Here is a 26,796-nt window from a genome sequence, read left to right as displayed (position 1 = left end):
CCACTATTTAAAGTGCTAACCAAAATAAAAATAAAAAACTGATGGTCTTTCTCCACAGATTTCATGCTAAACACATTGTGGCTCCGTTTTTCTAGCACACTATCTTCTACTATTTATTGGTGGGGTGGTCTGCTCCAGAGTCGGGAATGGGGAACGGACAGACAGGACTGAACAAAGGGATAGCTGTACACAATCTACTGTAATTTATCATGGTGTCTGAACACAGCCACACACCCCCAATGTGGATCTCCCTTTGATACTGTGGTGAGGATGAGTTCGTCATTACATATATATTTTTTGGAAGATGATTATGGTAGATGTGAGTTAAAAGATAGATATAAGAGACTGCCAAATGTATGTTTCATTTGTGTGTGTGTGTGTTTTTTTCTTTTTTAAAAATGAAATGAAATTTGCAGATTCGGGCTTGTGGTTTCTGATTCGTTTCATGTGAATGAACGTTGTGTTTGGGCTAGTGCCACGAAACAGATGCCACATAAATACGTTTCTTCTGTGTCTCACTGTGGTTCTGTTCAATGACAAAATGGAAAATTCTTCTTCAATTAACAATTACTAAAAATAAAAAAGACCACGATGACAGCGACATGTTTTAAAGTAAAGCTACAAATTATGTTTAAACTGAAGGATGTGTTTTAGGCCTCAAAGTGCCTATTAGTTAACATAAAGCTTTTTAATCATGGAACCCACTGATTAAACAATAACCAATAGTAAACAGTGGTTAACCAAGTATACTTTAGCAAGCAAGATTGTGAATGCAAACTGAATGCAGATTTATTTATTTAAGAAAGCATCAGGTGGTAAAGATTTACACTTGTCGAAGAAGCGAATGTAAAAACCAGATATATAATTTATAATACTTATAATATGCCTACCGTCGGACTTAATACTCTTTGCAGCAACAGAAGATAAAAAAATCTGGCATGAGAAGACTTTGAGGAATGCTCCGGATTAGGGGCAAATATAACCAAATCAGAAATAATGTACTTTAATGTGAATTTGGCTGGGGGAAAAAGAAATAAATAGTATAACAGGCATAGGCATGGGCTCTAGAAGAATAAAATACTTGGGTATTGAACTCTACAGGAACATTAACAAGATTGTAGAACTCAATTACAAGAAGGTATGGAAAAAAAACGGAAGGATATGAAAAGATGGAGAAACAAAACTTTAAGCATTTCATCTGGAGTCAAGGCTACTAAAATGTTTTGGGTCCCCAAGTTGAGCTATCTATTCCAAGCTATCCCACTAGAGATGAAAAAACAGAAAATGGAACAATGGAATGGGGAGATAAGACAATGGATATTTGGAAGTAAAAAATCAAGGACACAAAAGAGGTTTGTATATAACCACAAGTCAGAATTAGGGTGGGGTCTCCGTGACATTTATAATTACTGTGAAGCTGTCCAATTAAAAACCTTATTAGAAACGGGAGTCGAAAACAAACAAAAGTGGATCAAATTTGAGGATGAGGTTAACAAAGGTATAGGAAGATTTGGAATCTTTACGAATAATGTAATTAAAGATCTGAAATCGGCAGTAGGCCCCAGAAAATTGGCGTTAGGTATATGGAGGAAATGGCAACCCTTATGGTTGAAAAGGATCTCTCTATGGGCACCCTTAGAGAGTATATATGAGGTAATAGAGGACCCCAAATGGTGGATCCTTAAAGTCACTGCAGGAAGTAACAGAGAATATAGGTTACCAATACTGGCTAAAAATTGGAGGACTATACAACAAAAATTTTAAAGCCCAAGAGAAAGGAATTATGAACTTAGAAGAGCCAATAGAGGAACTACATAAACAAATGGGAAAAAAACTAATCAAGTAATGATAGGCAAAATTTATAGGAGAATGATTTCAAAGAGGAAACAGACAACCCTACTTGTTCAAACGTTATGGAGCAAAGAAGAACAAATCAGTGAATCAAAGATAGTAAGGATAATGCAGGAAATAAGCGAGATTAAAGTAAACAAATTCAGAGAGCTCGAACTAATTTTTTTCCCCAAAAATGGTACAGAACCCCAGCCCAGCTAGCCAATATGGGACCAGGACTCAACCCAAACTGCTGGCACTGCGAACAGGACAGGGGCTGGTTTTCCCATATGTACTGGGATTGCCCAGAGGCAAGGAGATTCTGGAATAAAATTCTTAAGATCATTAATGAAGTTTTTAAAGCGAAGTTATCTATAGTTTTTAACCTTATGACAATGGGATTACTCGGAAATACAGCCATAGAGAAAGGGGACCAGTTTACATTCAAAGCCATGATTCTAGCAGGAAAGACAACAATAGCGCTGGGATGGAAGGATAGAAAAAAATGGACAGAAGAGGTCTGGTCTAATTATCTGTTCAATTTTATCCAATCGGATATCATCGCAGTCACGACACAGGAAACATCATGGAAGGTCAAGGCCATGATTATCAAGACCAGATGGAAGCTCTATTTTCAATGGATAATAACAACCGGAAAAAAGACATTCGGTGGAAATTAATGACTCTGTGCCCGTGGCTGAGGTCTACTGTTTGAACCCTTGCAATGGACCTTGGGTGGGGAGGGGGGTGGGAAGGGCAAAAGGAAAAAACTGTATGGGAAATTCAATATTTGACGGAAAGTATACAATGTATGTAAAAATTCTCGTACAATAATTTTTTTTTTAAAAAAAATGGCATGCTCTTCCTCCTATTGTAGTATCATTGCCAGGCAATTGTTCAGGTGTTCAGTACTGCCAATGTGATGGTTTGCCACCTACGATGTTCTGCAAACACTATTCTGAGGAGATAGCTGAGCATACGTTGGCTTCTCCATTTGGGCCGAAGTGACAGCACACTGACAGATCTATCCGTTTCTTCGTGACATCAGAAATTTAGATGCACTTAAGAAAACGCAGACAGGAACATGGCTTTCTTATTTATTATCCATAATAATGTCCTGGCATGTATGTTCATCTTCTAACATGCAAATGAAATTTCATAGTCAAGAATGAAAAGTATGTGTGTGCAGGGCTCGGAATCACATCCATAATAGTTTACATTGAAGTTGGTTGGCGGATGTTACCTTATCACTGTAGGGATGAATTTTATAACATGCCATAACACCACAGTACTAGGTATCAACAAAGAGTGCAAGCCTTAAGTGCAAAATAATCATGCTTAGGTTTTCATTAAATAATAACAGCTGATGTTAATAACATGCATTTCCCCCCCCCCCCCAGATACCATCAGAAGTTGTGTAGCAAAGTTGTTCTTCAGCTGTCCCCTGAAAGGACATTACTGCCTGTACAGTAAATCCAGTTTTACTCTCATCAGTCAACAGCCTCAGCTTTGGATCCACATCATGTTTCTCTTTCAGCAGGTGTGTGCAATATGTACGTATCAATAGTGGCACTTTTATCATTTAAAGGTTCCCCCCACCCCACCCCCAATTAAAGTCTAAATTGTTATCTCTTTGGAGATGCTGTTGGCCCTTATCAGTGTCGTTGGGAGGTGAGTATTATTATTCTGGGTTTGCAGTTACTGGGGCCCTGATACTAACCGGGGTCATTGCTAACTATGCTTTCCTTGTAAGGCAGAATTTGGAAAGGGCTTGCAAATTGAGGTTTTACAATGAACTTTGGTCCTTGTACTAACCACAGTTGGCACTGGTCTAGCATGAAACCATTAATACCAACAGGGTAATGGATGAGGAATTGCACCAGAAATGGGGGGCAGGTATGTGAGTTATTGATTTGCATTCTACATTTTTCAAGGGACCAATGTTATGTCTACCTCAGACTTCCAGTATTATCATTATTGTGATTTTTCATCTGCTAATAATGCTGTTTAACATGCCTTTAGCTATATACCAAGAACAAACTTAGTTGGTCTCTAAGGTGCTACTGGAAAGAATTTTTTTATTTTGTTATGCCTTTACCTATAACTGTACTGTATGCTGCTTCTGGTGGTTTGGGTTTTTTATTTTAATTATTTCACAACATTTCACTTGATTTTGCAATCATGCTGGAAAGGGATAAAGACCGACTAAATTGCTTTTGCATGCAATTTGTAATAATATGGAAAATGTGGCCCATTTCAAACAATGTTAATGTTCTTGATGGATTTTCTTTTTACCATGTGATGATTCCAGCTCTCATATTTTGACTCCTATCTACACAATAGTCTAAATACAGTATGAATAACAGGCAGTGCTAATGAAAAGCAAGACACAGCTCAATATCAGTATTTCATTCCCACTGAAGGGAAAGGCAGTGTGCAGGAAGAGAGCCGGTCTGTGCATTAGTCCAGGAATCCCAACCCAATTTTAGTGCTGTCAAACTTCATTTTATTCTTACATATCCTAATTCAGAGACAAATTAAATGATCAAGACATAAAGGCACCAGAGGAAGGAGGCAGAGTTGTCCTCCCCCATCCCCCACAACGCCCCACTGCAGATCACGATATTCCTCTGAAGCACCTATATATATGTTTGTGTGTGTCTGTGATTAATCCCCAGCAAGGGAAATATGAATTAAGCTCCACTGAACCCAGTGGGACTTACTTCTGAGTACAGGATTGTGTCGTAAATCTTCAATATAGCAAAGAGAAGATCGTACAATCTTGCTTTGAATCTCTTCCACTCACCCATACGCACAAATTTATTTGCCTCTCTGCCACTGAAATTGCACCCCTATATAGAGGGCTTCTCTGACATGGGGCTGTCCTCACACAATAATGACCGCTCCCCACCTCAAATGGGGGTCGCTTTTTGCGGGGTCGCGTGCAGCCCCTCGATCCTACATGATCCCCGGCAATTCAGCCCAGCATCACCTCCCCAAGCTGGATACCTGGAGGTTCCCGCCTAACCTCAGACAGCTAACCAATCCCAGTTGGGGAGGTGTTGCCAGGGGAGTTTACCAGGTAGGGTTAGGACCAACCTGCACACACAATAGAGGGTGGAACTAGACTTCCGGCGGCGACGCCATTGCGGGTGGTCGTGGGCTGCTTCGGCTGCGAAGCACCCAGTCCATCCCGGGGGTTAGGAGCCCTGCTACCGCAAAGCGGGGCTCCGGTTGGGGTGCGGGACGAGCGTCCCGCACCCTGGGCTCCCCGGCTGTGCCCGTTGTGGCTCCGAACCCTTCCCCCGCTCCCCCTGTAAAGGGGGAGTGGGGGTGAAGGGACGACGGAGCCGGGCTATAGGGGACATGCCCCAACCGGGATGTAAATGCGGCGACAAAGCCTGTGATGAGCGTCTAAGTTCTACCTGTCTTTAACGAGCTGATAAGAACCCAGTGGCTGTGAGTATCTGATTGACTCTTTGTATTCTTGGAACGATCTGGGGGAAAGAAGAAAGGCAGCCCGCCTCCCTCCCTTCGGGAGATGAAAGAAATTAACCGTTTAAGTGACTGCTGCTACAATAATCGATAGAAAGTATCTGGAATTTGAAAACTGAGACTGCTGAGATTTCCCTTCGGGGGTTAACTGGGGAAAAAATATCTCCATTTGAAGTTTTGGTCTTTATACTCCGGCTTCGGAGAAATGGCGACGACTTGGACTGTCGTGGGAAAAAATTGAAACAAAGGAAGGAAGAGACAGGAACTGAAATTTGACACTCACCCTCCCTTCTAAAATGCTGGACTTTGTGTTTGCACTGGTATTGAACTCTGGTTTAAAGGATGAGGAAATGCTCACTGTCTTGAAGCTGGAACTGCTTAATCGGAAACTGCAAGTTTTGAGTGGAATTATAAATAAAAAGGACTCACTTTCCACAGAGGAGGCTTTTCAAAAGTTTTATACAATGGAATCAAACCTTGGCAAAGAGCTGGGAGGGGTGCTTGAAGGATGGTTCGAAATGGCTGGGCAACTCCGGGAAAAGGAACCGATTTCTGGGGGTGGCAGCCCTGGAACGGGAAAATTTATAATATCCAGACTCCGAGGTGGCAGCTCGGGGGCAAGGGACATGGAATTAAGATTTTTACAAGAAGAAGAAGTATGGTACAAAGGTACGGAGGAGCCCAGAAAGGAAGTGATGAACACCCTGAAGCTCGATGCAAGGTTTGTTGTGAATGCAGCCTGGATCTGTGGACACTCAGAAGAAGATAATTGGAGATCCGGTTCTGGTGAAAGACAGAAAAAGACAATGGACAGAGGGGGAGTGGGTTGAAGTATTAAATGTATAATCCAAATGGTCTGTCATGGTATCCGAAATCGGAGTGTGAAGTCTGTTAATTATAAGTTTATTTTAAATAAGTAAGGAGATATTGAATCTTAAGTCAAAAGCAGCATGATAAAGGATAGAAGAAATAAGTTTAGCTATAAGAATATTTGGTTAAGATTTAGGTTATAATAAAAAGATCAAGATAATTGTGTTATTTTTAAGTAAAGTTAAATTTTTTTATAGAGAAAAGTTGTTAAGGAAATAGTATATTGATTTAAAACCGAAGGTGAAAAGGCGGGGGAAGTCAAACGTCAAGATTCAGAAGTAGAATTTTTTTTTTTGTAAGATATACAAATAAGAAGAAGAATCCTGACATTATGTGTATTTGTATTTGTTTTTGTATTTGTAGGTGTGGGGTCGGGTTTGTGTTATATTATGAAAATGCTAATAAATTCTGTTTAAAAAAAACAATAGAGGGTGGAACTTACCTGGGAGTCCTCAGTCAGCTCCCACCCTGCCCTCCCTCAGTTTACGCCTTCCTTTTGCAGGTTAACTTCTTCTTTACAGGTATGCGGGTGCTGCTACAGTCATTGATGGTTGCTGTTGAAGGACCAGGAAGGAATTTCCCTGCATTGGCAGGTTTTGCCTTCCCTGTAGCAAAACGTCACAACTTTTTCAGTTTCAGGCCTTGGGCAGAATCCTTTAGTCTATTTTTCTAAAAATGGGGTGGGGTGGGGTGGGGTTTGAAGCGATGACCCATGCCCTCCCCCCCCCCCGCGGCAGTGATCCCAGGGTTCCCCGTTAAAGGGGTTGTATGGAAGGGAGGCATTGGCCATACGCCGTTAGGTTGTCAGTGCTCTCCCCTGCGTTGCTGTGAAATGGGAGCGGGGGCGGGCTCTCTGCTTAAACATACATTTTCCAGAGCCAGCCCCACACAGTTTGGATAACCCTGATATTCCCCAGACCCCCAGACGGGCTGGGAGGGATAAACGCCCAATGCCTAAGCCAAGGTCTCCCTACATCTGAAAGTTCAATAAAGTTGTCGCCAATTTTAATCCCATAACACGTTGTCATGAGCCATTCCTCCCAGGAGTCGCCTGGAGTCGGAGAGTTTCCGCCTGGCCATGCAAAGTTATAGCTGGCATTTATTTACGTTGTGCAGTGTTTAATAACATGACCTGTTCACCAGGTATTTGAATCTAGAAAGCATGGGGCACAGAAACTGAAAGCTCTTGGAAGCTCTTCACAGCCTTCTCCTTCCTCCTTAATTACCCCTGCCCGTCACTACTGTTGACACTCCTGTCAATCACAAATCGACACTCCTGCCATTCACAAATCCTGCTATTGAGCTGTGGCATGACTATTGTGCTTGGCCAAAGCTGAAGAAACAGGACTAGCATGAATCCCATTGGAACATTTCCACTTGCATTTATGCACCGTGGCAATGATTCAGCAAACCATTTAAGGCACACTCTTCCTTTGAGTGTCTCATCTATTTACAGTTAACCGGAGGCTAAAAACTGAATGTTTATTTAGATAATTGTGTGCACTCTGTCAAAGGTCCCACAGAAGCAGTCTCTGAGACATCAGAAAATATATTTCTTGCTCCAGGCAGATTTTAGGAGTCAAGGGTAGGAGAAACTTGTGGTATCAGTGTTAAGGATATGGAACTACCTCAGTAGAGAAACTGAAGTAAGGGCTGAAGCATCTGAGTGAATTTGAACAGAATAGAGAATTAATTGAATCAAATAAAGGAAAGAAAGAATATTAAAAGGAAGTGTATATTGGAGGAGCTAATGTGGAAAGAATGCTGAATGGGGTGTGTGTGCAAGGAGCAAAGACATCATTGATGAATGAAGCTACTATACCCCAGCAAGTTCACTGAAGAATAAGGTTAAAACCTGGTCTTGGGGAAAATAATAAGGTGAAAAAGTTAAATACAGATGAAAATCAGCACTGAGGAAAACATGATAACAGATGGGTATAAGCCATGTATTAACAATATTGAATTTAGAAGATTGAAGGTATACACAGTGGAAAAGAAAACATTTTAAAAAATTCTAGGTTAATAATTGCACTGCAGTCGCTATGCCTCATTGGCTTCTCTTTATTTTGTAACTTCCTGGGGGTTATAATTTTTATCTTTTTAAAAAAATGACAGGGTGTAACAGTATCACCCTGTTGCTTTCAGTCACAGTCTGGTTTCAGATTCAGATTTTTTGTATACTATAGGTCACTTGAATAAATTATAATGTGTTGAGGACAGGGTTGCCATGCCTGCCTGTGCCTCAGCTTCCTTAGCTTGAGCCTCAGAAAGACATGAGAGGGGGAAAGGTTTAAATTATCCATTGTTTCACTGCCCTCTCCCTGATACAAAAATTATTAGGATTATTTCTTTTGCTATCGACTGTGAGAGTTTTGGGAAGTCGCCAGATAATTAACTGAGTTGCAAGTCAGAACTTTTCTAACCTGTATTTTCTATTAATTGAAACAAAATAAAAAATACTTTCCAGTAGCACCTTAGAGACCAACTGAGTTTGTTCTTGGTATGAGCTTTCGTGTGCATGCACACTTCTTTAGATACACTGAAACAGAAGTCACCAGATCCTTAAATATAGTGAGGGAGTGGGGAGGGGTATTACTCAGAAGGGTGGTGGGAATGGGTGATCAGCTGATAGGTGTGGAAAACCTGTTGACTACTCTTAAGGGCTGTAATTAGTCTTGCAGGGAAAGGCAAGGGGTGAGATGGCAAAAGATAGCTTTGTTATGTATAATGACATAAGAATCCAATGTCTTTGTTCAGACCAGGTTTCTCCATGGTTTTAAGTTTGGTGATTAGTTGCAATTCAGCCACTTCTCTTTCCAGTCTATTAATTGTCTGATTGGGGGGGGGGGACACTGTTAATGATGCTTTCTTCTTTCAATATTGCCCAGCAGAGTTTGTTCCCAGAAGCTTTGTCCATGCAAAATAATTCTGTGCAAGCCTTGAAAGCCTTGTGGGAGAAAACCCAGCTGAAGGGAACACACAGCTTTGAAACTGCGATGGTTCAGTCTACATTTCCACACCAAAAGGTATTTCTCTTTCCTCCCCACCCCCAGTGAGCATTCATGATGATATGATGTGCACATTACTATATGACACATCAGTGCAGGAGCCACCGAATCTGGACAGAGAGATCAAATCAATGCTGCTCCCCACCCCAGGATTATAGTGAAAATTTAGTGGACCTTTGGCTGTGGAGTTTATGTGCGAATGCTAGAAGCCTCTGAGACAAAATGGGCTTCTTGAAGCACGGAATTCAGGTACTCCGAAACTGAAAATTCATGGTTGTAAATAGAACTGGAAAGGTGTTACTTTTAACAGCACCACATAGGAGAGGGCACAGCCTCTTTCTCTGCTTCATGGCTAGCAAATCTTGCATGTGGACTTTTTTGTCATTTAGTGCAAATGTATTATTCCCCTCAACTTCCTAGACATGCCGTTATTTTGATCACCTTTTGGAGACTGAAAAGGAAGGAAAGCATATGGGTTTGTCCAGAATGATAGAGGATATCCTTTTTGTGAAGTACACTTGTCTTGGCCATTTGACTGGCTAACTTAATACCAGAGTGAACTTTTGCAAATAATGTACTTTTATATAGACACATACATGTGAGCTTGCACGCAGAGCTCGCATCCTTTTTAATTTTTGCACAGTCTCTTGTTTTTAAATGCTGTTCAGAGGCAGGTTGCCTTTGATCATTTAGCCATCATGGCTAATACCACCCAATAGGCCCACCCTCCATGACTGGGGCATAGTGGCAAAGGGTGTTAGAACATAAGAAAAGCCTCCTGGATCAGGCTAGTGGCCCATCTGATCCAGCATCCTGTTCTCACCATGGCCAGCAAGATTCCTATGGGAAGCCTGAAAACAGAATCTGAGCTCAGCAGCACGCTTCCCTCCACCTGTCAGGTTCGGGGTGTCTCCCACACAAGACGCGAGCTCCGACAGAAATTATTTAAGATTTATTGGTGCATTACAGAGAGCTCCAGACTATCCTCGCTTGATAGTTGCCGAATCTGCCCTCTTCTTCTGCCCCCAACAGGAAAGCCCCCACCTTCTTTTTCTCCCCGACATGCGCCTTTCTGCTAACCGAGTTCATCTATGGGTCCCCCCCCCATCTCCCCTTCTTCCTCTGTAGTGTCATTATCGGAGCTGGCAAGTTGCATTCCTGCACTCTGTGACTCCCTCTCGTTCTCTCTGTGTGCAGGGGTCAAATTACTGCTGCTCACTGCTTCTCCCCCCTCCCTTAGGAAGTCCTCACTGTCTGTCTCATCTTCCTCTGTGTCTGCGTTTTAGCTGCTTGTCAGGAAGGTAACGTCTCTGATACCACCAGGGAGAGCAACTGGCATCATAACTATACTGCCTCTGACAGTGGAGGTGGAACATAGCCATATCTTCTATGAATTCATCAACACCGTCCAAGTTGGCAGGAGCGAATCCCGTAGTTTTACTGTTTGAAGAAGTACGTTCTTTTGCCTATTCTGAATCTTCCAACATTCAGCTTAATTTGATGTCCCCAAGTTCCCAAGGACTGCCTCTCCCCATGTGAACCAACCCGGACCCTGTGATCATCATCTGAGGCCCTTCTTTGTGGGCTCCCTCCACAAGAGGTCCAGGGAGTGGCAACATGAGAGCAGGCCTTTTCTGCTGTGGCTCCCCGTTTGTGGAATGCTCTCCCCAGGGAGGCTTGCCTGGTGTCTTCATTACATATCTTTAGGTGCTAGGCAAAGTGTTCCTCTATAACCAGCCTTTAGCTAATTAAACCTTCTATTGAGGGCACAAGGAGAAGGGGATGACAGAGGATGAGATGGTTGGACAGTGTTCTCGAGGCTACTAACATGAGTTTGACCAAACTGCAGGAGGCAGTGGAAGACAGGAGTGCCTGGCGTGCTCTGGTCCATGGGGTCATGAAGAGTCGGACACGACTAAACAACAACAACAACAATGACCTTTCAAATGTGGGAGGGGTTTTTCGTTTGTTTTATTATATATTTTGTTTTCTCATTTTGTATTTATCTGTTGTGAACCGCCCTGTTATCTTCGGGTGATGGGCAGTATACAAATTTAAATAACAATAGTAATTCTATTAATAATAATAAAGTGGGGAGGGACTTTTTTCTGTCCACTATCCATGCCATGAATACTTTTATACACTTCTATCCTATTGCTTAAACTAAGTTTAATAAGTTTCTGAACTTGGCAGTGCTTGCATTGATGTCCTCTGTACTGTTTTTTGAAAGGTCGTTGAGTTTTGTCCATTATCCCTTGCACATGCAATTGATACCTGGATGGAAAATGAAAATGGTACTTGGCTTTTGCTCTTATTTACAAGAAGAGAGAGAATAGTTTGAAACAGGAGACTAAGAAGAAGCTGCCATAATGTATTGTTTAGCTGCCTTTTGCAAATTCACATAATTGTGGGCTATGGCACTGACACCTGCAGGGGTAATGATTTGTGCACGCTCTGTCCTGTCAGCCTTTGCCCTTTAAAAATATCCCTGCTTCAAAGCAATGGCAATTTCAAAGATGGGAAAAGAATTCTGTTTCAAAGCAAAGCGAAAGATTTCTGGTCAAAGCTATTAGCCTTTAATTGGGGTTCACACACGTGACCAGCATGGATTTTTAAATAATGTATTTGAAGTAAGTCTTAACTACCTTCAGTTTTCTTTTTAAAAAAGAAAAACTGCACACAAACACATATGCACAACCCTGACGTAAAATTGCATAATTGAATTCAAGCAAGGGGAGATGCTGCTTTCTAAAACTTTCAGACAGAAAAGATCCAGAAAACATGAAGACCAGGAAATAGCAACTTTAGTCTGAATGAGGCTAAACTGCTGTAGGATTGACCATCACATTCAAAAATAATAATTTATTTATTTATTTATTTGCACAATATTTTTTATTAATTTTTCATTTTTATCAACATAACATGTATGACATAAACAAGTGTTTTACATTCATTTTCTCACTTACACATTTTATGTAGATATAGGAAATACATGTGTAAATAGAGATTAGTGAGAATTTAAAAAAAACAGTAAACAAAAAAAATAATTTAAGTCCTCCCAATGTCCCCACAAATTGAACAAAAATGTTATAAGTAAAAAAATATTTTTTTTATACAAACAAGAGACTCACTTTGTGTCCAGAACTTACATAAAAACACAGTGAAATAAACAGCAGCAAACAGCAAAACTGCTCAGGGGACAAGCATACTCCTAATGCCATGTTGGGACATTTTAGAAGCAATCCTCACTCCTCCAATCCTAACTTTCCAGCTGTGCTGGAAAGGCCTCATGACAAGAGATGGGAGTAGAAGCATTCGACATGGGACTGAATTTAAAGCAACATGTTTTTTTCTGCTTAGAAAAAGCTTGGGTGGGGTTTCCTTTGAAGAGAAGTATAAAATAGGACAAGGAAATAATGTGTGGCTTTGAGTTTTTTTGGGGGGGGTTAAAAAAATACTTTGCATTCTTATTGAGAGAACTGAAGTGTCTTTGGAAATCTCAGTGAAATAGATTTTATTATATTTGCTGCTAAACATTTGACTGAAGGGACGCGGGTGGCGCTGTGGTCTAAACCACAGAGCCTAGGGCTTGCCGATCAGAAGGTCGGCGGTTTGAATCCCCGTGACGGGGTGAGCTCCCATTGCTCAGTCCCTGCTCCTGCCCACCTAGCAGTTCAAAAGCATGTCAAAATGCAAGCAGATAAATAGGTACCGCTCCGGTGGGAAGGTAAACAGCATTTTTGTGCACTGCTCTGCTTTGCTGTATGCCGGTTCCCTCAGCCAGTAAAGCAAGATGAGCACCGCAACCCCAGAGTCATTCGCGACTCAACCTATTGGTCAGGGGTCCCTTTACCTTTACCTTTAAATATTTGACTGAGTTCCATGAGTTAGTAGCAGTAGTAGCTGCTGCTACCAGACCCAAGACAAGGATGTAGTAGTTGTAGTAGGATGCGGGTGGCGCTGTGGTCTAAACCACTGAGCCTCTTGGGCCTGCCGATCAGAAGGTTGGCGGTTCGAATCCCTATATCTGAGCAAAAACTTGACCAAGGATTGTTCTTCTCCTAGTTTAATATAGCATGCTAATATGCTAAGCCTTGTTCAACATTCACCACCCTGGCTCTTAACCCTATGAGGTGTAGCAGGGGTTGTATCTGAGCATAGGACATTGGGAGAGAAGCTTCTTCACATTTCCTGGTGCTTTCAGCTGGAAAATCACACAAATCCCAGTGATGCTTTGATCTGCTAGATCTTCCCTTTAACTTTGGGTAAAGTATAGACAGCAAAGCAGCATGGGGAGAGGGATTTGGAGCTGGAAAGCGACTAGAGTGGAAAGGTCACACAGTCTTCCCTTCCTTACTCCCTGATCCATAGCCTACCCAAGCTCATTTTGGATTTTAAACAATGCAGAAAGTTGAGGGTGGCACTCTGCGTAATGTGTAGTTTGAGCTTTAGAGACACAGCACTCGACTGAGGGAACCACCAAGAGAGAGGAAAGTGCTTAGGAAAGTGAAATCCTTCTTGGCCAGAATTCCAATACATCGTGTAAAATTCCCCAAAGACATTGAACATGCAGCAACAGCAAGTGCTATTGCTATTGCTCTCAAATGTATTAGTTGCATTATATTAGGAGCAGGACAAGGGTTCATAAGAAAGATGAACAAGCTTGTCCTGTTGCTCACTTTCTGTAAAAATATGTGCTGAGTCTCCTTATCGGTACAGCCGTCTCGTTTTTGCAGAACTGGAGCATGCTAATCCCTTGTAGAAAACTTTGGAAGCTCCTTCTACCTCCTCTGTTTGCCAACTGAGCTTCTGAAGGGTGGGCTTTGTGTGTTTTTAAAAACAAAAACAAAATAACACTTCATGGCTATTTTCTCTTACTGGGAATTCCCTGATGCTGAGGAAGCAGGGGGAAGCCTATCACAAGCTGGCTATCGCTGAAAGTGGTTGCATATCTTCATCCTACGAAAAACGAGCCAAAACTAGAGCCAAACATCAGAGCCAAAGTAGAGCTGAAAGCAGAAAACTTGTCAGTTTCAATGGAGTTCAACTTCAATTATGTACAAAGCTGGGGACACAGAGGATGTTTTAGAAAACAAACAGAGTTCTGGAAGGAGTGCTGACCCCCCCTCCCCTCCCACTTCACCTCCCAGTGTGGTGTAGTGGTTAAGAGCCAGTGTGGTGTAGTGGTTAAGAGCGGTAGACTTGTAATCTGGTGAACCGGGTTCGCGTCTCCACTCCTCCACATGCAGCTGCTGGGTGACCTTGGGCTAGTCACACTTCTTTGAAGTCTCTCATCCCCACTCACCTCACAGAGTGTTTGTTGTGGGGGAGGAAGGGAAAGGAGAATGTTAGCCGCTATGAGACTCCTTCGGGTAGTGAAAAGCGGGATATCAAATCCAAACTCTTCTTCTTCTACTTCTCCCTCCAGATGGAGTCATTTCCAGTCACTGTTAGAGCCCAGCAGTGACACTGTCAGGGCAAGACTTTGGGCCAGAAGTCGGGGGCTATAAGCAGCAGAATGAGCAGGAGGATACCCAATCCTAATCAGGTTTATTGCTTTCACTGTGACTAACTTCCAAGTAAGGAAGTCTGGGATTGCAGCCTTAGTCCCATGGATTTCTACAGTATTGACTTAAGTGTTTTGTGCTTTATAGGGTAAATAACTAGGCCCAGAGAGTTTCAGGTGCGATGAGATGCAATTTTCATGTAAGCTCTCCAAGAGAACATCTGGACCACATCAAAAGATTTTGCAAAGATTAGATCTGTACCTATGTGCTTCTGATATGAATCTGATCTCCCCCACTCCCTGTGGTTTGAACAGCATTTGCCGTCAGTCTGCAGGGATGCATGAATATGTGCACTGCAGACAGTCATGCAGACAGTGAGGCATGTGCAGGGTGCATGCCAGTGTTAATGCTGTCAGCATGAAGTTCTTCAGTCCCACATCATTCCTGCTTCTAGGGTTACCAATTTCTGCTCCTCCTCATAGTGCTGTAGAAACACACTGCTGCTTACGAAGGATATTGGCAAGCTAGAACGTGTACAGAGCAGGGTTGGACTGGATGGCCCTTGTGGTCTCTTCCAACTCTATGATTTTATGACCGAGATGACGAAGGGTCTGGAAACCAAGCCTTACCAGGAACGGCTGAGAGAGCTGAGTATGCTTAGCCTGGGGAAGAGAAGACTGAGAAGTGATGTAATAGTCATCTTCAAACACCGGAAAGGCTGTTAACATGGAAGATGGAGCAAGTTCGTTTCCTGTTGGTGCAGAATGTAGGACCTAAACCAGTTGATTCAAATTACAGGAGGGGAAATTATGGATATACATTAGGAAGAGCTTTCTGATGATAAGAGCTGTTTGACAGTGGAAACCTCAGAAGGTGATGGACTCTCCTCCATTGGAGGTTTTTAAACAGAGGTTGGATGCCCGTATGTCAGGGATTCTTTAGCTGCGATTCCTGCATTTCAGGGGTTGGGACCCCTTCCAACTCTACAAGTCTATTGAGAAGATACCAAGTACAAGATACATCTTACCAGTCCATGGAGCCAGACTGGGAACTTGGACTTTCAACAAATTCCTCACCAAAGACTCCCAAGTACCGTACTTTTCTGTCTGTAAGACACCTCCATATATAAGATGCCCTCTATTTGGGGGGGACTAAATTAAGAAAATGGGGGGATATGGCACAGAGTTGTTGAACTTTTTTTTGCAGAGTATTGCCCAGAGTTGTTGAGTGCTACCGTATGCACCACCCATGTATAAGACAACCCCCACTTTTAAGCATGATTTTTAAAGGAAAAAACACAGTCTTGTACACAGGAAAGTACGGTAAGCTTAGTAGCCATGAGATCAAATGACATGTCCTCTTACAGATCAGTAACTGTTTAAAGAACAAGACGTACAGAGCAGGTATCATTTTATATTTCTCACAGAGGAGGAACCTGTGGTGCACTCAAGAATTTCAGTTGAGACTGTTGAGACTGATGCTTTTAAACTTATTTTAACATATTGGCTGTGATTCCTGGAAGACCTGCTCCCTACCTTGCAGGCCTTTTTCCACCTGGGAAAAGGGGCTGAAAATGAAACTACCAATATAATGGGCATTGTACAAATCTATAGTTTGCACTTGGAACACTGTGTACAATCCTAGTCACATACCTCAAAAAGAATATTATAGAAAAGGTTCAATTATAACATCTTAGGCTTTTTAGCTTGGAAAGAAAACATGATGCATGGTGTGGAGAAAGTAGACGGGGAGAAGTTTTTCTTCCTCTCATATAATACTAGAATGCGGACACATCCAATGAAGCTGAATGTTGGAAGATTCAGAACAGGAAAAATGAAGTACAGTCGTACACCTTGGATCCCGGACGCCCTGCAACTTGGATGTTTTGGCTCCCGAACGCTGCAAACCCAGAAGTGATTTTTCCAGTTTGCGAACGTTCTTTTGGAACCCGAATGCCCAACGGGGCTTCCGCAGCTTCTGATTGGCTGCAGGATCTTTGTTTTTGAACGTTTCGGAAGTCTAACGGACTTCTGGAACGGATTCCGTTCGACATCCAAGGTAAGACTGTGCTTCTTTATTCAGCACACAGTTGAAGTATGAAATGCACCACCACAAAATGTAATGATACCCACTAACTTAGGTGGCTTTAGATGAGAATTAGACGAGTCCATGGTTACTAGCTATGATTGTTGTGTACTACTGCCAATGTCAGAGACCGTATGCCTCTAAATGCCAGCTGTTGCAGATTACAAGTGGGAAGAGTGCTGTTGTGGGGCTCAGGTCCTGCTTGTGGGCATCCAAGAGTCATCTGTTTGACCACTGTAAGAACAGGATGCTGGGCTAGATGGGCCTTTAGTCTGATCCAGGTCTCTTCTTAAGTTTTTATGACATGAATTATTTGTACCCCATTGGCTTCAGTTGTGGAATGCCAATTTTGCAGCTCAAGCAAGGTCTTCCGGGGGGGAAAGACCTTTTAATGGAAGATGGAACATGAAAAGGCAAATTGATAAACAGCAAAGAAAACTTGCGAATGGTGATTTACTAAATCTGGGCTTTTTGTGTTTTTATTTTAATTTACAACTAGTCCATCCTATCATAATAAAGCATGTCAACTACACTACTCTGTTACATTTCATCAGAGACAGCCAGATGTTTTATATCAGTCAGAGAAATTTAGAATGCTGGGCAGTCTGGTTAAAGAAACTGCTCTTTGCTGGGGTTTCATTTTACCCTAGCCAATTGAAATAGCATTTTTAAACATTTGTCACAACTACTCAGGAGGTAGGGAAGACCTTATCCATCCTGTCTATCAGTTATTTGGCATAGTTCCCTCAACCTGGACGTATGCCAGCTTTTGCTGTAGCTTTCAAAAATGCACATGGATGCTCTGAAGGGATTTAAAAAATGGATTGTGCTTTGTACCAAAGACTAGTGAGGACGCAGTTTTGCATTGCCCATCACTTGATGCCCAAGTCTGCATAATGCTAAACCGTGATTTGTTAAACTATGGTTTGTTAAACCATGACTTTTACTATCCCACCTACGTGGAGTGCCGTTTCCCTGATGGAAATCTCCTCCCAAACTATTATGAAATGTATACAAGAAAAAGCAGTGCATTAGATGGACATTTCTGTTACTAGGATATTGTGAGGAAAGAGTTAAGCACCTCTGCCAAATCCAAACTGGAGGCTCATGCAACTGCTTTGTCAGCCAAAGAGAAACATATTTGGAAAGCCAGTCATGGAATAATTTGTTGAAACAAGAGTGGCTGAAAGGCACATGGTTCTACTGAGGTTAAGCAGGCCTAGTTCTGTAAGCTGCTCAGTTAGGAGACTGCTGGGGAACCATGTGTAAGCTTCCTTGAGCTCCTTGGAGGAAGAATCAGGTATCGGTGTGATTAAGAGGCAGCATGGGGGGAACTGGGTTCGTCTTCCAGTCATGAAGCTTTCTGGTTGACCTTGGGCCAGTCACCATTGCCTGGCTTCCCCTAACCTGAAGGGAAAATACAGGTTCAGCCAAGGTTTGAGAGGACCACCTACCTCCTAGGATTGTTGTGAGCATTAAATGGACACTGAAAGAAACATACATGCTATCCTGAGCACAACCCACCTGTCAATTAAAAGGAGCAAAAATGATGTCTAGGGAGGTTGGCAGGAAACATGAGCTAGGGCACAGCCCCTAGTATAAAATAAACAAAATACAAGGATGAAATTCAATTTATCATATTGTCAATCATACACAGCAAGTGTTTTATTATGCAGCTACCTGACAATAATAGCCTGTTATTCTTAAAATGAAATCCTATGCAACACTTTCTTGGGAATAAGCCCAATCAAACCCAATGAAATTTACTTCTGAGTAAATACATGCACAGGTGATATATTAAGTTAGATATATTTTTAAAAATTGCTAGTGCTAAATTCTGGTGAGAGGTTCTTCTCTCCCCCTCCCCCCCCCTTTTTCTCTTTACTTCCCACTCATGTAAATTTGAAGTTTACACAATCAGCAAATTTCTCTGGCAGAAGAACATACCCCAGTGACTTCAGTGAAAGGGTTTATGACTTGTATAATTGTAACAGACTGCAGAATGTGGCCAAATCAGTGCATATGGGTTAAACAGAGTCTTTTTTTAAAAAAAAGAAAAGAAATTAGCTAGCAAAGAATGTTGTGTTGTACTCTTCAGTATGCACATACCGCAGAAAATATTTTTATAACGTAGTTCAAATATTCTGGTAAGTAAAATGTTTCCAGATGTATTTATTTCCTAACAGATTTCCGGTCAATTGCTTCATGGATATTTATGAAAGTACATAGGCTATGTTACTTTTTAAACAAACACGGCGACCTCCTTGCGATTCATTTAGAAATCATTTGTGTTAGCTCATGCTGTCATTTGTGAAGGAAATCTTGCTCTGTGTCCTTTAAGGCGTCAACAAAATCTAGGTAACAGTTCCCCTAAAGGGGGAAGAAGAGAAAACTCTGAACAAGTTTCTTGTGGAAGATAAAATGGCATTTCTGTTTTGTCATCAAGCTAAAAGATCTTGTTCTAATAAAATTCAGCCTGTTACAAGGAATTTCCGACTAAACATTCGGAAAAACTTTCTGACAGTAAGAGCTGTTCAACAGTGGAACAGTCTCCTTCGGTGGGTTGTGGACTCTCCTTCTTTGGAGGTTTTTAAGTAGAGGTTGGATGGCCATCTGTCATGGATGCTTTAGCTGAGATTTCTGCATTGCAGGAGGTTGGACTAGATGACGTCCCTTCCAACTGATTCTATGAATTTAGCTTCAAAATATTTTGTTTTGCTGGGTTAGTATTAAAAAGGTAAAGGACCCCCTGACAGTTAAGTCCAGTCGCGAATGACTCTGGGGTTGCGGCACTCATCTCGCTTTACTGGCCAAGGGAGCCGACGTTTGTCCGCAGGCAGTTTTTCCGGGTCATGTGGCCAGCATGACTAAGCCGCTTCTGGCGAAACCAGAGCAACACACGGAAACGCCATTTACCTTCCCGCCGGAGCGGTACCTACTTATCTACTCGCACTTTGATGTTCTTTCAAACTGCTAGGTTGGCAGGAGCTGAGACTGAGCAACGAGAGCTCACCCTGTCGCGAGGATTCAAACTGCCGACCATCCGATAGGCAAGCCCAAGAGACTCAGTGGTTTAAACCACAGCGGCACCCACGTCCCGTTAGTATGAGGACATCCTAAAAGACACGTGTTCATCACTAGATGCCAGATAGCCCAGCAAAAAGCAGCATGGATCCTCTGCAGTCCACAATGACATCTTCACAGCCTGTCATTAGTACAAAAGTGAAGACCATTCAGTTTGGACTAATCTGCAACACTGAGGATCTCTAAAATAATCACTGTGGGGCAGGGCTGAGAAGCCATTTTCAGTTGGAGGGCCACTTTCCAGGAGAATCACTTTCCAGGCGATCAGACATAGTGCTAGGTCTGCACTCTGTACAGCTTTTTTAAATTTCATTAGTCCATCACCAAAGCGTTGAATGGAGTAGTTGCAGAACAGCACACAGCATAATTGCTATATTATACGAGACTGCAGGCTTGAATCCATTGCTTATAAACTTTTACTTTCAGTTCCCATTGCTTATAAACTTTTACTTTCAGTTCCCGTTGCTAGAAGTACTTAACCTTATTACTTTTTATTTTGCAGGTAATAAACTGCACATCAGTCAAGTCTGTTCCTAACAGGGTTGGTGTCTCCCCCCCCCCCCCGGTTTTCTTTTTTTGTTACTTGCCTAGGATCTGGACCATGTGCGGATACATCTGGAAGAAGTGAGGTTCTTTGATTTATTTGGTTACAGCGAGGAAGCAAGGGCTTGGCAGTGCTTCATGTGTAATAACCCTGAAAAAGCAACAGGTAACAAGAGTTTTTTTTTTTCCTGTAGTAGTGAGATACACAAGTAAAAATGTTCAGAATCTGACAGTGCTGAGGGCTGCTCTGTGCAGACGATATGAATTAGGCGACCAAACCATTAATGTCTGTAATGAATGTGTACAAATGGAGAGTCACTTACAGCTGCAATCCTAAAGCACATTTACAAGGAGGGGATCTCCTTGAATTCAATAGGACTTTCTCCCAAGGACAGCTGCTTAGAATTCCACTGTGTGTTGCATCTCAGCTGAATGTTTTGGTGGAAATTCACCAAATCAGGAAGCCAGTACTTCTTAATTCAAAGGGCAAACTGCAAATCTGCATGCCACGTCATCAAGGTGCTGGAGCATTTACATGGGGAGAATTGTGGTAAAGAAAACCCCAGCATTGATATACACAAATATAATGCAATACTTTATCTCTCTATAGCAGAGATGGGGAACCTTTGGCCCTCCAGATGTTGCTGGAAGTAGTGGGCTAAATTACTGGAGGATTTAACTAGTGTGCATATGCAAGTGTGCCTATCCAAGTTTCATGTGTCCATTTAAAAATATTGAAGCTAATGAAACCATGCCCAGCAAAGCCATAATAATGATTTTTGATAAGTAATTTGCAAAGCCTGTTGGTTGGCTTCCCATTGGTAAATGATGAGCTCTAATTCCTATAAGGACTTGGCTTGCTTTATTACTGATTTCTGCTTCTTTGGGGTGTGGCTCAGTTAAATGGACTTACACCAATTATTCTTTTGGGCCAGCATGTTTGCACAAAAAAAAACATTTCATGGTTTGGGACAGATGGAGATATGAGGGGGAAAACAGATGCCAATTAAAATGAGTTGCCATCTGAAGATGTGACACTACTGAAATCATACAGCAGGGTGGAAACAGCTGGCAATTAGGGAGTTTGGACAACTTTCTAATGCTGACTGTTGGCTATTACACAGAGTTGAAGACTTTCTAAATTTTCACTAACATCATCAGAGAGTTTTGCATTTGTGTGAAGTGCTTTTCATTGTATTTTACCCAACTCGGTTTAGCACAAGTCATAATTAATTCTGCGGCATTTTTTTCAAAGAAAACTGGGTTCATTTTATTCAGCAGCACATCTGCTGAAGGGTATGATCTAGACAGAGTCATTGCTCGATTAAGCAGTTTTTCTTATGCAATCCCTGGACAAAATAAATTAAGACTGAAATCCTAAGCACATCTACAGGGAAGCATGTTCCAGTGAAATTAATAGAACTTGAGAAAATAAGAAGTTGCTTACTTACAAGAAATTAATTAGGTGTTTGAAAGGTTTTCCTAACCAATCCTGAGAGTTTAACTTACAATAATTTAAATTGAGGACATCTAAATTACCAATTAAAATCTAAATAAAAACTAGGGCTGCTAAAACCCAGCTTACCTTCAGTCACCAAAATTCATCCCATTCCAGGGAAAGGAAACATAATTGTTATGAGATACAAGACAACCCACGAAGAGCAGCTGTTTAGGTGCCTGTGTATTGCAGACTTGAAAATGGCCAGGATCCAACAAATAATCAAGTCAAGGGCATTTTTACTTATACTTCTCAAAGAGTGGACCCAATTCCACATCACAGACTACTTTTACAACTGTTGGACATTTTAAGAACAGTTTGAGGCCAGTGGGGCGTGCACAGAATATTATAGAATCATACTTTCTGGACAGGGGCAGTAGGCAATCATGGAGGGGGGGGGACAGTGATCAGGATTTGTGGCATCATTTTGTCATGTTTACCCCATCTCCTAAACAAAACATAACCACAAAAACAAGAGTTCCTGTTTTTAGTGTCTAATGTAAATCCAGAAGTTCCATCTCTGGACAATGAGGTGAGTTATTTCTATGGGCTCATCACAGTTATGTCATCAATGTTAAATAAGTACTGGAAGTTTACAGGTGCTTGTTGATCTTTCTTTGGTTTTAAAGCTTTTCTGTACCATATATATAAATTGTAAACTTATGTACTTCTGTATACCTGGGGATAATAGAAACCAATAACTTATTCTTGAATAGTCCCATTTCTTTTCCAAACAAACAGGCACTCCACCATGTGAGTTGTTCAAAGGAAAGAATTCCACTAAGCCAGCACAAGCTCCATCCATGGATCTAGGGAGCTGTTTGGGCCCCAGATAGTTTTTCCGGCTGATCTTACAGACCCAAGTGAAATATAGGGCAAATCCAGAATGTTGCTGTTTTCATGTGGGATTCAATCTCATAGTGACAAATTGAGGTTGGGCAATTAAAGTTGTTTTGCCACTCTTCCATAACAAACCTGCTTCTCTCCCCCCCCCCCAAACCGAACCTTTTGGTAATAAGGGAAGTGGTGGGAAAATGCACTGGAAAGTACTGTATTGGACAACAGGCAAATCTCTTTTCATTCCTGCCATTGTAGAATGTAGAAACTATGACTGAGACAAAATGGCTTCCCTCGTTTTGCAAGTGTCAAAAAGCAGCTATCCGTTTTTGTTATTTTTCAGTGTTTCATGATAATATGTTCAACATTCATTCAGTTTTGATGCTGTTCTTCTCAGCACCATTTCTGTTCTTCTTATCCTTCACTATCTATGGCAGGAACATGTTGGACTTCGATTAGGTCCAACCAGCATCTAGCAGCCCAGGGATGATAAGAATGATATTACAGCAAGTTCTGGAAAGTGGCAAATTTCCAATTCCTGGTTCATGGCTCAATTTGCTCACAGCTGTGCCAACTGGTGTACTTTTGACAGTGCTGTGCCAACACTTTGCCCAATATGCCCAATATATCGTCACAGAAAAGTTGTAAGTAAATAATCAGTAAATTAAACAGCTGTGTGGACGAATGAAGCCAAGTGCAGGAAAAGAAGAATGGAATTGGGAACTGAAGAGTTGTCACTACAGAAACAAAAGTGTGCTAGTCAGCAACGAAACAAATCAAATATTCCATTTGGTGGATCCTCTTTCAGCAATCTCTCAGGCTGCATCAAATGTACTACTTTCAAAGCAAATTTTGAAATCAGAAAATATTGTTACGGGCCTAATATTAACTCTTGGGGGAGTAACAAATTATTTTGATTAATTAATTCGGTTGCATGTGCAACTGCAGCTAAATCAATGAGGAATCTAAAGGTCATTAAAAGCCTGCATTCATAATTTTTTCAGTAGACTCCGAACATATTGAATTTCCTAAATGGAATGCTATGTCTGCTTTTGATAGTTCTTAAGGAAAATTGTTCAGCTAAAAAGACATAAAATGTCTGTTTAAAAGACTTAAATGTATGGTTTTGCCAGTTCCTGTCTCTCTTAGTTATTATTTAAAAGTAGCCACTTTCAAGGATATATATATATATTCTGCAAACACTCCAGTGTGGAACATATTGAATCAAAATGTTTGACATTAGAAACCTCACCATATTGGGGGCTTTCTTTGCTCATTTCCTGCTGTCATAGCAAAAAAATGAAATGGGTTTATTTTTTGAGTAGTCATCTGCCAGATGGGGAGCATATTATTTTACAGGCAGCTGGACTCCTCACCCTGGAAATACATGTTAGAGACTACTGATATCCATTAGGCCCTTTGTCTTCAGCTGATGGGTCGTGACCCGCCCTAAGGTGGGTCACACCCAGTGACACTACAGCCATTTGTGTTGTTTGTTTAAGTTTTCTTAAAAGAAGGGGAAAGGGGAAAAGCAAAGGAAAGAAGAAAGGAGGAGGCTAGGAGAAATGCAGACTGCAGACAGTGGGGAGTCAGAAATGTATATAATCAAAACTAAATGTTTGGTCCTATGTTACGAACTGGGATTGAATGTGAGTTCTGGGTTTTAAAAGGGATTTCTGCACTAAAATCCAATCAGAGACATACAATGCACAGCTCTGTACATGCCTCACCCCTTTGCATTTCTATCCCATGTTTTCCTCCAAGGAGCTCAAGGTGGTCTATGTGGTTCACCCACTGGTCCTTTAATCCCTGCATCTTGTCTCGTGTTGTGTTTTGCTACCAGCCAAGTCTATCACTTGGCTGGTATCATGATAGCCATGTTCAAATATATAAAAGGATGTCATATAGAGGAGGGTGAAAGGTTGTTTTCTGCAGCTCCAGAGAAGCGGACACGGAGCAATGGATTCAAACTACAAGAAAGAAGATTCCACCTAAACATTAGGAAAAACTTCCTGACAGTGAGAGTTGTTCGGCAGTGGAATTTGCTACCAAGGAGTGTAGTGGAGTCTCCTACTTTGGAGGTCTTTAATCAGAGGCTTGACAGCCATCTGTCAGGAATGCTTTGATGGCGTTTCCTGCTTGGCAGGGGGTTGGACTGGATGGCCCATGTGGTCTCTTCCAACTCTATGATTCTATCACCTCTGAGTGTTCCCGATCTCCAGCTTTCCAAATATACGTTTTAAAAAAATATTTGTGCACCACTATTCATTAAAAAAAAACTGTTTACAACAGACGTGCATAAAACCATACAGTAAAAACTACATATAAAAAAATTAAAACCAGAAGTCAGATTTGATGAAAAGGTGTATTCTTAATTGCCTGCAAAGGCCTGACAGAATAGAAGAGCTTTCAGCAGGTGTTTAAAAGTTGTCACCGAAGGTGCCTGCTGACTCTCTATTGGCAGACTGAAGACACAAAAGACTAGGTTCCTTGTTGTCGTCAGATGAACATCGGCAGCTCAGGGAACAGTGCTCCTGCAGGTGTAAAGGTGGGGTGTAAAGGTTCAGGTGGTCCCTAAGGTTCCCTGGGCCTAAGTTGCTCAGGACTTTGTAAATTAATGCAAGGACTTTGAACCAGTGCTTTATGTACTGCAAGGCTGAAGGACCTCTGACCTGCAGGCTTAACTAGGCCAAGCTGTTTCAGCCAAGCCATGCCGTCCTGCCCCACACTTAATCTCATAAATGTTATCAAGTGTGGATCCAGGTAAAGAGGGAACTTGGAAAAACGGAGCTTTGTTGGCCCTGCTGATCAGCTGACCAGTGGTCCCTACAAAGCCCCTTGCACAGCCCTTACCAAGTGCTGTCAGCTGAAATTCAGCCCCGGGAAACCCTATGCTCAGCACTTACCTTGCACTGAATATCAGCTGACCACCAGCACCTGGGAAGCACACTTTGCTGCCCATTTTGCTTGAGTGCAAACCATGTGAACAAAAGCAGTGCAAACCATGTGAACAAAACCCTGCACACATGTCAGACTTGGCCTACGGGGGTATATGGAGATAATGGTCTGGCCAGTGGGGTGCCCAGCCTGAGAAGTGTGGTTTAGAAGACAGCTGTAGGTGACTGGATGATGAGTTCGCACATGTGTTCATCATCCAGTGACCACATCCTCAAATCCCAGGGGCAGGGATCAAAGCACAGCCAGCCAAGGACTTCTCATCACTGCTAGTTCCACCTTCCAGTAAATCCACCGGTGCCATCCTCATTTGCACAAACTCATAAGAGAATAATTTGGTTTAATGAAACTCTGGAGCTGGGTGATTTATGGTAGCTGTGTCAGGAATTTCAAGACTTGTTTCAGGACATTTTGTACCCTTGACAGTAACTTCAGCTGGCAAAGCGTGTTCTCCTTCATAGAGAGCACGTGTTGCGGTTGGGGCCTAGCAAGACACCCTGCTAAAGTTGGGGGGAGGGATCTAATCTGTTAGCTAGAGTATTGATAGGGGCCGAGGCAGTTGTTGGGGAGATTAGTATGTTGCAAAATGTTGACGGACAGGTCAGGGGTATATATACTGGGCGTTCTTAGTAACTGCCCCTCTTTGCTGCGTGCATCGGATCTGGATCTCTTCAGTCCTGAGCCTAGCAGAGAGCCGCGTTTCAGCCGAACGGTTGTATCATTCCCCTTTTTCTGTTCGTTTACTTCGCTACCCTCATTTAATTCGCTCTCCTTCGCTCAGGTTAATTACTTTCTGCCCTTATCCCTCGCTGTCTTGCCCCCACCCCTTATAGACCCCTTTCATTGCCTTCCCAATCCCCCTTCCCACGAGCGGCGCCCCCCCATTTAGCCGTTGATTTAGCCTTACCGTTTCGCCCCCGCTGCAGGCACGAGACGCTGCGAGCCGGGGGTGGGCGGGCGCCATTTACGCGTGGCGGGCGAGCCGGCCCCCGGCTAGGGCCTAGGCCCCCTCTGTTTGCCGCTCCCGCCTCGCCGTTTGGCCCGGCTGGCGCCGCGTTACGCGGAGGCTTTCGCCGGTCTCGGT

At 42.3% G+C, this 26,796-nt stretch overlaps 1 protein-coding gene across 4 annotated transcripts in view; it reads left to right on the top strand.

Annotated features, from left to right (window-relative positions):
* The window catches only part of VEPH1 (ventricular zone expressed PH domain containing 1), a 117,191-nt gene that overhangs the window by 74,371 nt on the left and 16,024 nt on the right, over positions 1-26,796 (top strand). Inside the window, exons 10-12 of one of the 4 annotated variants that reach the window (XR_004426680.1) lie at positions 3,231-3,383; positions 9,084-9,221; positions 20,471-20,586. Coding sequence is in view for 3 of the 4 variants with exons in the window: in XM_033150512.1 (XP_033006403.1) it covers positions 3,231-3,370; positions 9,084-9,221; positions 20,471-20,588 (396 nt within the window). In the remaining variant the exon portion in view is untranslated. Of the gene's footprint in view, positions 1-3,230; positions 3,384-9,083; positions 9,222-20,470; positions 20,589-26,796 lie in introns of those variants that run through there. The other 3 variants (XM_033150513.1, XM_033150512.1, XM_033150514.1) reach the window with 3 other exon arrangements.

Source organism: Lacerta agilis, chromosome 5, assembly GCF_009819535.1.
Source record: "Lacerta agilis isolate rLacAgi1 chromosome 5, rLacAgi1.pri, whole genome shotgun sequence".
NCBI classification, from domain to species: Eukaryota; Metazoa; Chordata; class Lepidosauria; order Squamata; family Lacertidae; genus Lacerta; species Lacerta agilis.
This window is presented reverse-complemented; position numbering and strand designations above follow the sequence as displayed.